This window comes from Zalophus californianus, chromosome 3 (genome assembly GCF_009762305.2).
Source record: "Zalophus californianus isolate mZalCal1 chromosome 3, mZalCal1.pri.v2, whole genome shotgun sequence".
Lineage (NCBI taxonomy): Eukaryota > Metazoa > Chordata > Mammalia > Carnivora > Otariidae > Zalophus > Zalophus californianus.
Genome location: NC_045597.1, coordinates 31,549,647 through 31,564,322, shown reverse-complemented (window position 1 = coordinate 31,564,322; position 14,676 = coordinate 31,549,647). Strand labels below are relative to the sequence as shown.

At 38.8% G+C, this 14,676-nt stretch overlaps 1 protein-coding gene across 14 annotated transcripts in view; it reads left to right on the top strand.

The window, feature by feature from the left end:
- Positions 1-14,676, top strand: part of LMO7 (LIM domain 7) — a 126,608-nt gene that overhangs the window by 66,761 nt on the left and 45,171 nt on the right. For 8 of the 14 annotated variants that reach the window (XM_027589228.2, XM_027589222.2, XM_027589230.2 and 5 more), the window contains 7 exons: positions 600-630; positions 1,427-1,540; positions 5,453-5,651; positions 9,009-9,261; positions 10,198-10,476; positions 12,038-12,757; positions 13,726-13,755. In XM_027589228.2, the coding sequence (XP_027445029.1) occupies positions 9,047-9,261; positions 10,198-10,476; positions 12,038-12,757; positions 13,726-13,755 (1,244 nt within the window). In that variant the 5' untranslated portion in view covers positions 600-630; positions 1,427-1,540; positions 5,453-5,651; positions 9,009-9,046. The remainder of the gene's footprint in view (positions 1-599; positions 631-1,426; positions 1,541-5,452; positions 5,652-9,008; positions 9,262-10,197; positions 10,477-12,037; positions 12,758-13,725; positions 13,756-14,676) is intronic. The other 6 variants (XM_027589232.2, XM_027589233.2, XM_027589236.2 and 3 more) reach the window with 4 other exon arrangements.

Below are 14,676 nucleotides of genomic sequence, written 5' to 3'. Positions count from 1 at the left end.
AGCCTCCTTTTACCTTCTCCCATAAATATCATGCCCTTTCACAGGTGAGGGGGGAAAACTCATGATTCTTGTGACAGAGTGAAATCTCTTCAGGCAGAGATTCATGGCCATTTTTAAAACTGTAGTTCTTAATATCTGCAGGACCTTGACCTCTGAGCATTTTGCTCGGAGGAACTTGGGTGAAAAACCCATGGATGATGGAAAAGAAAACTCCATGCAAAACTTCCCCCCTGTTCTTTAAGGTTTTTGTTTTTTCCTGATTTTTGTGCCATGAGGCACACTGGCCTGCCCCACTTTTGAGTGGGTTTAAACACTGTTTAAAATGAAAATACAAAAAATGCAAATAATGCATTAAAAAAAATCAGACTGTAATAAAAAAATGAGAAAAAGAGACTTGCTTTTTATAGAAAATGGACCATTCTATTTCATGAAATCATTGAATATGGAAAAATTCTGATGGATAATATGCAGTCTGAGGTTTTTGAATGTCCAGGTAATATTAATATTCATAGAATGTTAGAATAAAAATGAGATTTTTCTACTTAATAATTTAAGGCTCATAGATATTACTTAATAGGCATTTTCTTTTTTCTTTACAGGCAAGAAGAGACTGATAGGAGAGTGAAAAATGTAAGCTATATTTAAGGGAACATTATTAATGGGTTTTTACTTACATGTTCTGTAATAAGGCAGTGGGATCTAAAAATATCTGATATACTGTGAATCCTTTTTCTAATGGAATTATTGTCAGTAGCCAGCCATTCAGGGGCTCAAAGTATGTTTAAATAAGGTTAAACCATATATTCTCTGATGTCAGGGTTTAAGGGGGAGGTGAAATCTGTGGGGTGGGTGCCTTCTTATACGTGAGTAAGGTGGGAAAGACAAATGAACGTGCTTCAAGTCCTTTAGAGGAGTACGTCAAACCACCAGATCAGACTTTAAAGAAAAACACTGAATGTTTAAGAACGCTGGGTAATTGCTCAATGCAGACTTACATGCCTAACATTCTGCACGTTAGAAGAATTTCTAAAAGTGGGACAGCTTTATTTGAAAGAAAAATACAAGAGAACCCTATTAAGGAAGCTGAGAATTACTAATTTTAAGGGTTCAGTCTGTAAGTTTGTTAGAAAAATTGATTGCTTTAAAAGTTTAATTTGCTTTCTTCATCAATGTTTTCCTTTATATGTACCAGCAGAGTATACAAATACCTGTTGGGATCTGAGCTTTTGGTCTGAGAATGTGCTCAGAGACAGAAATCTGAGAATAATTAACATTTTTAATGACCCTTCTCCTTCATATAATGTAGAAGAAACTCCACTTTTCAACCTAGATAGATATGTTATCTTCTGTCTAGAGTGCTCACCTGCATTTGGACTTGCAGTTAGTTACTAAATAGACTGATGTTGTTCTCGTGGAATTTTTCAAGGTTTTGATAACACTGTACTGGTTGGGAAGAAAAGCACAAAGTAACCCATACTATCATGGACCCTATCTTAATTTGAAAGCCTTTGAGAATCTTTTAGGACAAGCTCTGACTAAGGTAAGGAAACCACATCTGGATGAGATGACTGTTGTTCCTCACACTACCGCTTTCCCCACCTCCCTGTGTTCCTTTCCTTCCACTTCTCCTCTTCCTTCTTCCCCTATTCCAACAAATATGGCAGCTCCTATTACCTTTGCTTCACTCTAGATTGTGCTGGGTTATTTATTTGCTGGCTTTATATGCCCCCGCCAAGGAGTGAGTGAGTCTAGGTATTTATTTCTTAATTTTAAGTAATTCAATGACCTACCCATTTGCTTCCTTTCTAAGGCACTTGATCTAACTTAACTCTTTCTACCGTAGAAACTCAACCTGTAATAGAGAGTGCTTTAGGACTATTATTATGTGTGGAAGTTACTCAGTTTCTCTATCCTAATATCCTGCCCTGGGTTATTATATCTCTAATGCCCATACTCCAGTTTCCCCATGATTCTGCCATATTGCTTCTATTTCCTAGAGAGCAGTAAATGCTGTTACGTGAAATGTGCTAAGGGGTTTAAATTAGAATCTTTTGTTTCAGACACATTTCTAGTCCTTTATATCTTGGAGTCTATGTTGCAGCTTTTGAATGCTTAAGGATTGTTTGAGGAGAGTCCAGTGCTAGGGCTGACCATAGTTGTATCAGATTTTCATTTATAAGATCCAAATGGGAAAATTAACTTTTTTTAGGGGGATATTTATCCAGGGGAATTTGCAGTGCTCAGAAGAAAATAGGTAGCTAAAATAATATGCTATCATCTAATTAATAGTAGTTGCTCCATGGATTTTTATGATGATTAAGTGACACTCTACTGAGAAGGTATTTAACATTAGTTTCTGGCACATTGTAAGGATGTAATAAATGTTAGTTACCATGATTGGAAGATAGAAATTTTAGGTTAGGATGAAAATGAGCACCTTGCCTCACATCTGCTCTGATCTTCAAATACTTTTGCCTGAGCCCAGCCACATACATCATAGAAAGATGAGATTATAGAGCTTAGAAGGTTAAGGTATTCCTTCTTGATTTTTATTGTTTTTGAATTGTAGGGAGTTGATGGTACTTCACTCAAATTTCTTGAAAGAGTTAATTCAGGTTATAGAGTTATCCCGCACGAGCGTTGTTCTGGATGTTGGGAGAACACTCACAAAAGGCCCATCCTCCTAGAGCACTGCTGTCAGATGGAGACAGATGAACAGATTGGTCACTGCAGTGGGAGAGGATAGGCTGTGACGGATGAATGGGTAGGTGGCTTGGGACATGAGCAGAACCTTGCCTTACAGTTTTGTCAGCCAAGAAAACTTCTAGTTAAAGATAATATGGGACTTTGGCTCCTGTATTAGTGCTCTCTTACAGCCTTTGGTTCTTTTTATGGCAGTCTGACTCAGGTTGGATAATCCTAGTACAGCGTTTTTGCTGGGGAATGCTTTATTCAAAGCCGTTTCCTGTCATCAGTGTCAAAAGCAGAGTAGGTAAAACATTTTGATAGATAAAACTACAGCTGTTTCCATTCCATTATTATGGAATGGGGATGGCCGTAAGAAGGGTGTATATATATGATCACTGTTTTGCATCTGTTCTGTTAACAGTCACTGTGTTCAGGTGTTTCACACTGAAATAGATAATGCTTAATGGCCAGTCCAAAGTGTCGATTAAAAAACACACTTGGCAAGCTGTTGTACCTGAGTCATCATATGAACTGGAGGTGACTCATTTTAGGTGACTGGTCAGAGGGAAATCCTCATAAAAACCAGGTACCAGGGCCAGACTCGGGTTCTTTTATCACTGAAGTGGCCCAACATCAATAACTTGGACATTTTATGAGGTCAAAAATCATCTTGCTCTGTGTCAAGGACTCTGAGCTTCAACAAGTAGGTATCTAAGAAAATTTATGGATCGAAAGGTTTACTTAAAATTTTTAAAATCTCTTTCTATTTTGAGAAGTATTTGGCGGTATCAGCTCTAAGCCCAGCTTCCCCATCTCCTTGGAAACGAGGTACAAGGTGTAGGTGCTTATGTTTTCATGGCACGATGTCAACTCTAACACCAGGATGTCTGACATCTGATTTATATGAAATCTCACATAAATCCAGTAGATCTTAGGAGTGCTTCATATATTGGTCAGAGGGTTGAACCAAGAATCGACAGATCCAGTCTCAGCCAAAAGCATGCCCAGGACAATTGCTAATTTGCATTTTGCACATTCTTTTTTCAACTTTATCCATACGTTAAAAATGTTCGTAATTGAAAATTGAAAGAATCATACAACAAATACCCAGATATGTGCCATCTGACTCAATTATTAAAATCTTCCCATACTGGCTTTACACGTCTATCCATTCATCTGTTTTTACAAAATCATTTCAAGGTAAATTACAGATCTCTCACCTCTAAAAACTCAGCATGCATCTCTTAGGAGTAAAAATATTCTTCCATATAGCTACAATGTCTATGATACTGAAGGAAATTAATAAATGTTCCCTACCACCAAATATCAAGTCCGTATTCCAAAATTCCCAACTGTCTGTCAACTTTCTTTCATGGCTTATTTTATCTGAATTCTGATTTAATCGAGATTCACATATTACATCTGGGTGTTAGAAATTCCTACATTCTTCAAACTGTCTTTGTAGTTTGCTCATCAGCTAGAATTTCTGATTTGTACACTAATGACAAAATCACCTTCACTGTAGGAAATAGTCACTAGGTATTCTTTGATTACTATGTACTGGGACTATGCTAAGGACTTTATAATTTTATTGATATTCTCATTGTAAAAAGTCCAGTTTTATTTTGCCATTAACATTTTCATAGAGAAATGTTATTCAAAATAATGCTTATATATATATATACATATATATATATTTTAAGATTTTACTTTTAAATAATCTCTGCACCCAACATGGGGCTCGAACTCACACCCCTAAGATCAAGAGTCACATACTCTGCTGACTGAGCCAGCCAGGCACCCCCAAAATTATGCTTCTAAATTAGGTTCTATATAATTTACAAACCTATGGCTAATCACGTTTGTCATATGTTTATGTACCTCTTACATGAGCCAAACAAATACTTATTTAGGTTCAGGGAAAGTAAATTTTGAATGCCCATGAGCAAGTCTGCTTTTCTTGGCAGATCTAGGTTTTTCATAATCAACGAAAATGAGTGAATTCTGTGGTGTATGCCTGCTGCCCTTGCCCTTCTTTCTGTTTTTAAAGTTTTTTGTTAAGAATCCATAACACTTACAGTGACTTTATTATAAACTCTCCAAATATTTCCTGGAGGTAGGCTGACTATAATCTTATTTTTTTTTAAAGATTTCATTTATTTATTTGACAGAGAGAGACACAGCAAGAGAGGGAACACAAGCAGGGGGGAGTGGGAGAGGGAGAAGCAGACTCCCCACTGAGGAGGGAGCCTGATGTGGGACTCGATCCCAGGACCCTGGGACAATGACCTGAGCCGAAGGCAGACGCTTAACGACTGAGCCACCCAGGTGCCCTGACTATACATCTTATTAACTTACCTCCTTTTGGATATAAAAATTAAGGTTGGCTTTTTGCTTTAACTCCTTTCATGTTTATTGCCAGATAACTGTAAGTAATCGTTGATTTTAGCACTTGAATGTTTCATTAGCTTTTCTTCTCTTAAAATGTTCCATTATTTTTAAATAAACTATACTCTTTTATTGAATAATATTGAATACCTCATTTTTTAAAAAATACCTCCTTATTGTTACATAGGTGCCAAGTATTGTGGGAAAACATTTACAGGTTTATACTCAGATTTTTGCCAGATTTTCTTTTTACGTTTCACAGAGAAATCTCATTGCCTCGCTTATCAAATATAGCACAACTTGAGCTCTGCAAACAAGTCCTGACTGATTATATTTTTGGAAGTTTATGGTAACTTCTTTAAAAACTTTTCTTTAGGCTCTTGAAGACTCTAGCTGTCTGAAAAGGAGTGGCAGGGACAGTGGTTACGGTGATCTCTGGTGTGCTGAACGTGGAGAATTCCCTACTTCTTCAGGCAACCATAAGCGAGAAGATTCCTTTGAAAGCTTGGACTCCTTGGGGTCCAGGTCATTCACAAGCTGCTCCTGTGATAGTACTTTGAGAGGCGGACGTGAGGGTGAGTTGCATTTTTTGACTGTCAGTTTATTTTTTATTTATTTGTATGTTAAGAGAAAGTTGGGAATGGTAGAGAGGAGAAAAATGGAGCAAAAACTATTGGGGCAAAAATTTTACAAAGATGTGGATTTTTCATAGAGACTAGAATATTGGGGGTTTCTTTTTCCTTTACTTTCTCTTTTTCTTTTTCTTTTCCTTTCTCATTCCTTCCTCACTGTATCACCACTAGAATGGTAATAGTTTCACTTTTTTTTATCCTTCCATTTAGAGGAGAGTGGGGAGACCATTAACTATGACCTGTTCAAATCAGTGATAATCCATTCTAATTCTCTTCTCTCCAGATTCAAGTTTAATAATCTGTGCTCTGAGGCCTATTCACGGATATATCTACACAGAAAGAAGAAAGATTCTATAAAAGTCTGTTCTAGTTCCTGAATAATTTCCTCCCCAAAAGATAAAAAATTTCTCTTAAGGAAAAGCAAGAAAAATATTTCTATAATTCTCTCCCCAAAAATGATTGATACCTATCATGATAGAATATTATGCTAAACTTTGATAATTCAAATAGCCATACTAGCATGGTGTTAGAAAACCTCTTTTGCTTCTATTAGTCCAGAGCAAATCCAGGACAGAGTGAAGAAAGAGCATGTAAATGAAAGTTACTCTGTTATGAGAGGACCCTTCTTTCAAAATCCTAATATTATGGTCAAATCGGTTATTTAAATGCATGTCTTCTTCCAATGGCTATTGGGTGATGTCAGAAATTTCTGACTATGTACTTCTAACAATTCAAATTTGGATAGACTGAAACCACCAGTAAATTTCTGTGCTTCTACCGTCAACATGAAAACGTTGAGAGTTCTGGTCATGAATTTGTGCTAGATTGTTAGGGATTTTACCTTGCTGATTATATGGATAATTACTTTTAAATTTTTGCTAATTTTTCCTAAGGTTCTTATTATAAAACATTTAAAACCTCAGCAAAATTGAAAGAATTTTACAGTGAAGACCCATGTTCCCGCCACCTGGTTCTACCATGACGTTGTACTGTGGTTGCTTTACAACATATTTACCGCTTTCTCTATACATTAATTATACATCTTGTTTTTCCAAGGTACCTCAGAGTACATTACACTTGTCCTAAATACTCACCATACAGTGATCAACAATCTTGATTGTTGTCCTGATATAAATTTACATAAAATCAATGTACAATGGATTTGGTTTAGAGAAAGACAGTTAATCAACAAATTAAGTATAACCAACCCCCAAATTCTTAGATTTTAGAGTAGTAGTGACATTTGAAATAAAAAAGAAAAGTGAATAGCTATCTAAGAGTTAACCTTTTATATTTACTGTTGCATTTGTTGGTTGTCTGCTCTTGAGTGTGACATTTTCATAGCCTAGATGACCAGTACAGATTCAAGGAAATAAATCTGAGTTTATAATTCATCTGAGTGATTAAAGCTGTAAAAGCAGAGGCTGAAATTCCCAACGCACTATATTGCTTTGTCCTGACTGGATAACCTAAAACATGCAATGTTTAAATTTATATCCAGCCAACAGAGAATAACGGGGACAAAGACTGAAGGCGTGTGGAAATAGACATCTGGCGCTTCCCGTATGGTGGCCCGTGGTGTGAAATGAAAGTCCTCTCCTCAGATACTTGCTGGAGTGGATGCCTGGTACATGTGACAGAAAGCAGAAGGCCACTGCCCCACTGCTTCCCGATAGTGGGGAAGGAGCTGCAGAGCTTGTTTGAAGAGGGCGGAAGTGAAGACTTAGTCCTTAGGACTGAGGAGGAGAAGAAAAGCCCACGGGCTGCCCAGACAATCAAACTTTTGTAATCCATGTGCTGAAATTCTGCTACCTACTGAGTTGTAATTCCAAACTGATCACCACCGTTAGGATAATATTTTTAGGTTAACAGCATTGCAAAGTCACATTCCTTGGTTTTATATAAAACCCCTGACCCTATCAAGAGTATCTGCCTACTCTGTAGAGAACTCCACTGGACTGAAAAATAAAAATACTTTAAGTTTAAAAAATTCCAACGTAGAACAATCTCCCTGTGTGTTTAAAATTTCACAGTACACATTTTGGCAAGAATCTTTAAGATCTTTCTTACTTGCAAAAAAAATGTCGTATTTAAGAGGTGGTAAAAATGAAGCACCAGATTATTGACTATTAACCCTCCTGGTCATAGCTGCCGCTTCCTCCCTTTCTGCCTTTTCTCCCTTATCCTGTTCCGGCCTCCTGGTCTCACAGGGGCGTGTTCAACCACTTCCTGTAGGCTGTTCTCAGTGTTATTGACTGTGGATTTCTGGCGAGCAGGAGGGAGGGGACCAGATCGCCTCCCCCGCAGGTTAACCCTACAGGTGTTCTGGGTGTCGAGAGGCTGCCGCTCAGGTCCTCAGGTACAGAGCACGGCCATGCTCCCAGAGAGCACAGGCGGGAAGCAAGCAACATTTGCAAACTTTTTTTTACAGATACACAGGGGCAGGAAGAAAAGGGCAGAGAAGGGAGACAACTCAGCTTGGATCTGTAGTAGTATTGTGTAGTCTCTTTTCTTCCTGTGTCTTTAAAAAGAGCAGACTTAGTATTTTATGAAAACAGATCAATATTTGTATCTATCTGACCTTGAGGTGTATCAAAGTGCATTCTTTTGAATTTGTGTTTGAATGATTTGGGATCAAACACAAGGTTCCCAATATTTCCACGGCCACCCTCAGAAAAAGCCTTGAGTTGTGTGTGTTCATTTAGGAATGAGATTTGATATTCCTTTGGACCAAATGATTTCTAAAGTCCCAACCTCCTCTCTGATGTGTGACTCTTGCTTGTAGGGCTATCACAAGGATCTGGCCAACCCATTTGTGATATTGTGCTTTCTGTCTACTCTTTCCATGTTCTCCCTTCTCTCTTGCCTCACAGAAATTTGAGACGTCATGCTTTATTTTAAATTACAGACTTTCCCTTGAATGACTCTTTGATTGCTCACTCTTTTTGGTGTCTTTGACTCGGTCGCTGCATTTTAGTCATATGTGTTCCGTCAACACATTTTATGTAAAGTCACAGTGGCAAGAAGGATTGGGAAGAAAAGGAGTTCAGCGGTTAATGGGGACTTTATTTGCTTAGAATGTACAACAGGAAAAGAATGTAGCGCATGCGCCTCCAGTATGCAAAGCAAGTTCCTCCTAATGGATCTTATCACAACTTCATGACAAATTTCTAAAAATATTCCCCAGAGTTAGCAGAAGAGCCCTGGGTTTCTAAGGGAAAGACAAAGCAGGCATGCTGTGTGGGTTCAGTTAGACAAATGATCTGGAGAGTAAAGCAAATTCTCTTGCTTTTTTTATAGGTTGTGAAAGTGACACAGATTCTGAATTTACATCCAAAATGCAGGATTATAATAAAGACGATATGTCCTATCGGAGGATTTCGGCCATTGAACCAAAATCTGCTTTACCGTTCAATCGTTTTTTGCCCAATAAAAGTAGACAGCCATCCTATGTGCCGGCGCCGTTGCGGAAGAAAAAGCCTGACAAAAATGAGGACAACAGAAGAAGTTGGGCCAGCCCGGTCTATCCAGCAGCAGATGGAACATTTCCAAGGTACTGGGATGCAAGCTGATGATGGAGTTTTAAAATTCAGTATGCTTTGTGAATTTGCTGGGATTTTAAATATGGGAAAAGGAATGGTTCTTAAAATGTATTTCATAGATAATAAATTTCACTAATGAAAATGTTTTTTTTCTTACCTATATCTTTAGTCATGCATATCCTGATGATATTTCTTCCATTTTAGAGCGTCAGCCTAGGATATGCCGGTTCTTTTTTTAGATGCATGCCTTTCGCCTATTGACATCTTTTAGCTTATTGGATGACTTCTGTTTTTCATTGTGGAGCTGTTATTTTCTTCCATTTTTTTTTTCCCTGTCTTGAGTGATCTCAGTGGACACACAGAGAATCCTCTAATTTCACATCAAATTAGCAGAGCAGAGTGGGATTTGTCAAATTCAGCTTGCTGTCAGAAGGAGGTATATGGTTCTGAAAGTGGTTCGGACTCCGAGGATGAACGAAGGTTGCCTGATATAGTTTTGGATGACTTAGCCAACCGTAGATTCCAAGTGAAAAAGAGGCCCGAGTGTTTCATCTCGAAAACCACCTCTCATAGCTCTTGCTCACAAAGGTTTCCTCCTGCTGACCCATTAGCTACTGGGCTGTACGAATTGACGAGGTCAGAAAAATTCTCCTAGATCAGAATGTCTGTGATGTTGATTTTAATACTTAACACCCCAGATTGTTTGCAGTTTGTCTCTTTTTAACACATCTTATAATTACCTTTGGCCCTTGTGTATCAAGCTATTCTCTAATTAAAATGAGATGCCGTTATAATGCCTTAACTTTGTTCTAGGAACTATAATGATGAGAGTGCCAACTAATTTGTCTCATCCAGTGGTATAAACTCTGTGAGCCAGAGAGCATGCCTTTTTGTTCTGTGTCACAAATTGTCATTCAGTATCTTAACCGGTTGGATGTTTTGAACAGTAACGAGAGGAGGACTTGGGGCACAAATGTGGAGAACTGGCCAAGAGTACAAGCAACTTCAAACTCCTCTTATTACTTGGAAGAGGAAGAAGAAAAGACAAGTATACCCAACACTGTAAAGGATGATCTATATGTGCGAAAGCTAAGTCCAATCATGCCAAACCCAGGGAATGCTTTTGATCAGTTTCTTCCCAAATGTTGGATCCCAGAAGATGTGAACTGGAAAAGAATAAAAAGGGAAACTTACAAACCATGGTATAAAGAATTTCAGGGATTCAGGTTTGTCTCTGTGCATGTTTCTGTTGTCCTAGTGTTCATTTGGCACTCTGGCTAGGTGCATTCTGTGTGTGCTTCTTAGAAAGAGAAAGGTTACTTTTCTCTTCAATACCTATAGAACTTCTATAACTGCAAAAAATAATGCTGCTTAAATTTGAACCTTAGGATCTGGATCTTAGGAAGCCTTCTGCATGACAGGATTTTCAGTGGTTGTAGTTTCCTCCAACTTTCTCCTTCCCTCCCTCCTTTCTCTGCATCACTCTACAGTAGGAGGACTTCAGATTCGGAGGATGAGGATTTGGGCTCTGACAGAAGCTCCTCCATTTTTAGTAGAATCCAAAAAGCAAAGCGTAGGCTAGACAGCAACTGCCAAAGACGTTCACTCCTGCTGGAATTGGCTACCAAAGGGGCCAGGAACTCCCGGGACACGCAAGCAGCCAGGAGAAGCCGCGGTGCTGCGGATGAGCCCAGGTGTACCTGTGTGCATGAGCCTGCCCGCTTTGAGCCTGGCCGGGGACATCCGGGCCAGCGACTGCTGCTGTGTTAATCTCTGACCATGATGCGCTGGATCTTGAAACCTCGTTCATAATATTTAGTGCAAAAGCCTACTCTATAACGTCTTGCTTTCTGTGGGAGCAGATAAGCTTGGAAGTCTATAAAATTAAATATTCTTCAGCACAGTGATGTACAAGATAGTACACAGTTACATGGGAGCAGAGTCAGGTCTTTGGGAAAACTATTTCTAAAAAGCTTTTGCAAAAGTTGACCTTAACTTAGGGTTGTGTTCTGTATGGAGATGTGGAGAAAGGAAATAACTTTTATTTACTTATTTTTTAAGATTTAAGATTATTTATTTGGCAGAGAGAGACACAGCGAGAGAGGAAACACAAGCAGGGGGAGTGGGAGAGGGAGAAGCAGGCGCCCCACCGAGCAGGGAGCCTGATGCGGGCCTCGATCCCAGGACCCTGGGATCATGACCTGAGCCAAAGGCAGGCGCTTAACGACTGAGCCACCCAGGTGCCCGGGAAATAATTTTTAGATAAACACCAGGGCATGCAAGTCTGGTGGGAAAAGGCAAAGAAAAGATTCATCAGGGTCTTTTTGAAAGCTTCGCAGCATTTTATTTTATTTTTTTAAATTCTGCTGACTCCCTGATTGCATAAAGTGCTTGATGACCAACTCTTCAATCTCTGTGCAAGATCATTGCTGCTTCTCTGGGATGGGGACTACATCACCGTGGCTAACAGAATAAGGAGAGGGTGAAAGCAAGTGTGTGTACGACAGGGAGGGAGGTGTGCTCTGTCTACGTTCTAGCCCCATCAGTTGGCCTGGATGGTGCCCACCTTTCTTGAGAAGTACATTTTGCCTTTGCTTCTTTAAATGGTATCCAAGAAGGTCACGGGTGATGACATTAAAGGCTAGGCTTTCTTCCAAACAAGAATCTCTCCCATGGTTCCCTAAAATAATTCACCCATGGTAACGGGCTAGTTGATCTGCTGCCTAATTACCTTTTCTACCTAAACTTAATAAGATTCTCCCTTCCTTTTTCTTTTCTGTGCTTCAGTCAGTTTTTATTACTTCAGGCACTCCAAACATACTCTGATGACATCTTGTCTTCTGAAACAAATATCAAAATTGATCCCACTGCCGGCCCAAGGCTCATAACACGCAGAAAGAATGTCTCTTCTGCACCAGGGTGTAAAAGAGATGACCTTGAGATGTCAACCCTAGATCCTGACTTAGAAAATGATGATTTCTTTGTCAGAAAGACTGGGGCTTTCCATGCAAATCCATATGTTCTCCGGGCTTTCGAAGACTTTAGAAGGTTTTCTGAGCAAGATGATCCTGTAGAGCGAGATATAATTCTGCAGTGTAGAGAAGGTGAACTTGTACTTCCAGATCTAGAAAAAGATGATATGATTGTTCGCCGAATTCCAGCGCAGAATAAAGAGGTGCCACTCTCAGGGGCCCCGGATAGATACCAACCAGTCCCTTTCCCTGAACCGTGGACTCTTCCTCCAGAAATTCAAGCAAAATTTCTCTGTGTACTTGAAAGGACACGCCCACCCAAAGAAAAAAGAAAGAGCTGTAGAGTGTTAGTGCCTTCCTACAGGCAGAAGAAAGATGACATGTTGACTCGCAAGATCCAGTCTTGGCAGCTGGGGACGACTGTGCCTCCTGTCAGTTTCACCCCTGGTCCCTGCAGTGAGGCGGACCTCCGCAAGTGGGAGGCCATCCGGGAGGCCAGCAGGCTTAGGCACAAGAAACGGCTGATGGTCGAGAGGTCAGAGTGTGTTTCTGCAAGGATTTTGCTTGTCATGGATGGTCTTGTATAACTTTTCTTGTGTGAGAAAGTGGCATTGTATTGCCCAACTCTGCATGTCACGAGCCATTTTGAAGCATCCTGTAAAAATGTATATTGTTGTGAGAAGCCTGTTGTGATTTCTTAGAAAAAAGTGCAATTCCATATTTGCACATCGCTAAACTATTTGAGGCCTGTTTAAAAAGGTGTAGACCCAAACCTTGCCTTTGGCCTCAAGGAAGACTATGGTACTATCTGCAACATGACGTTTCATGAAAATGTTTTCCAGTTACGTCTACAGACTTTATATTTTCATGTCCAGGCTTTTCTGAACCAGTCTGGTTGTAGTTTGGTTTTCTGTGTTTCCCATATTTTGGAGTATAGGATTTATGTGTAAACATTTCCCTTAAAATATGGCATTGCAAATTTCATTTAACTTAATTATGATTTTTGTTTTTGACCTAGGTTTCCTGGACTATCAATATATGACTTTTTATAGTTGAAAATTCAGTGCAAACTTTATTAAAATGCATGAATGTTATTTGCTGTCGGCTAAATTTTACTTGTATGTAATTATGGCCATTTTGATAATAATGTGTCTGCATTTATGTGTTATGCAACTTGCCATTTTGATGTTCAGCTTGTTGAACTTTGGGATGGACAAATACAAGGTTGATTAAAATCAGTAGATCCAAATCTAACTTTTATCCCTGGCAACAGGAAGCTTTTTGTTATGGATTTGTTGGTTCAAGGTAAATTAGGAAACTCTTTATCTCGCTTAATTTGATTCCTTGAGATATGAGATCAATTAGAAATTGAGACATTATCAAGAATGTGATAAAACCTTTTGAGATTTGTCCATCTCTAGTTAGAATCTTAAAGACATTGAACATTTAGAAAGTAACACAACTGAAAAGTGACTTTTCATTTTTGGTTTTCTGATTTCTTAGACTCTTTCAAAAGATTTATGGTGAGAATGGGTAAGTTTTTTAGTTCACAGTGGAAAAAAATCTCTGCATATTATTTGTCCTTCATGTAATATGTCACTGCACTTCTATCCTGGCATGTCACTAAATGGGGATGCTGTGTGCTGTGCATGTAATTTTTTAAAAATGGGAAATTTTTTCTTAATTTTGCAACCTAATGGTAATATTTCTGTGTCTGAGTGCGCAGTGCATGAAGTGCTATATGACTGCAGTAGATTTTGTTTTTATTAGAAGTTTAAAATTCAGGTCTTTTTTTTCCCCCTTTCTTTTCTTTCTTTTTTTTTTTTTTTTAACTTGAGTTGATTAAAAGTAACACAATTACTTGCCTAAGATTGGGTATATTTAATTTAGTATTTGCTACATAGACTAACATTTTCACTTCTGGATGTTGAAGCCCAAATAAAGTTATTTTAGAAAATTTTAGAAAATCTATGATGGAAAAGGAATACTAACATTCACTTTGAAGTTGGAATTCATACAGTTGGTATTATCTATATACTCCCTGTTTATGGGGAAATTGATTGATTGATTGATTTTAAAGATTTTATTTATTTATTTGACAGAGAGACAGCGAGAGCAGGAACACAAGCAGCGGGGGAGTGGGAGAGGGAGAAGCAGGCTTCCCGCTGAGGAAGGAGCCCGATGCGGGGCTCGATCCCAGGACCCTGGGATCATGACCTGAGCCGAAGGCAGACACTCAGCTGACTGAGCCACCCAGGCGCCCCTATGGGGAGCTTTATTAGTTGGGATGAGGGATGACATTAGTCTTCCCTTAGTAGAATTTGGAAACATTTCCATGATTCCTGATTAGGGTAAAAATTTGTAATATGGCTATGTCACAAAGCCAAAATCAGCTTCCCAAAACTGCAAAAATTAAAATCTTTTAAAATTTTCTGGAAATGTTTCCCGTTTCTA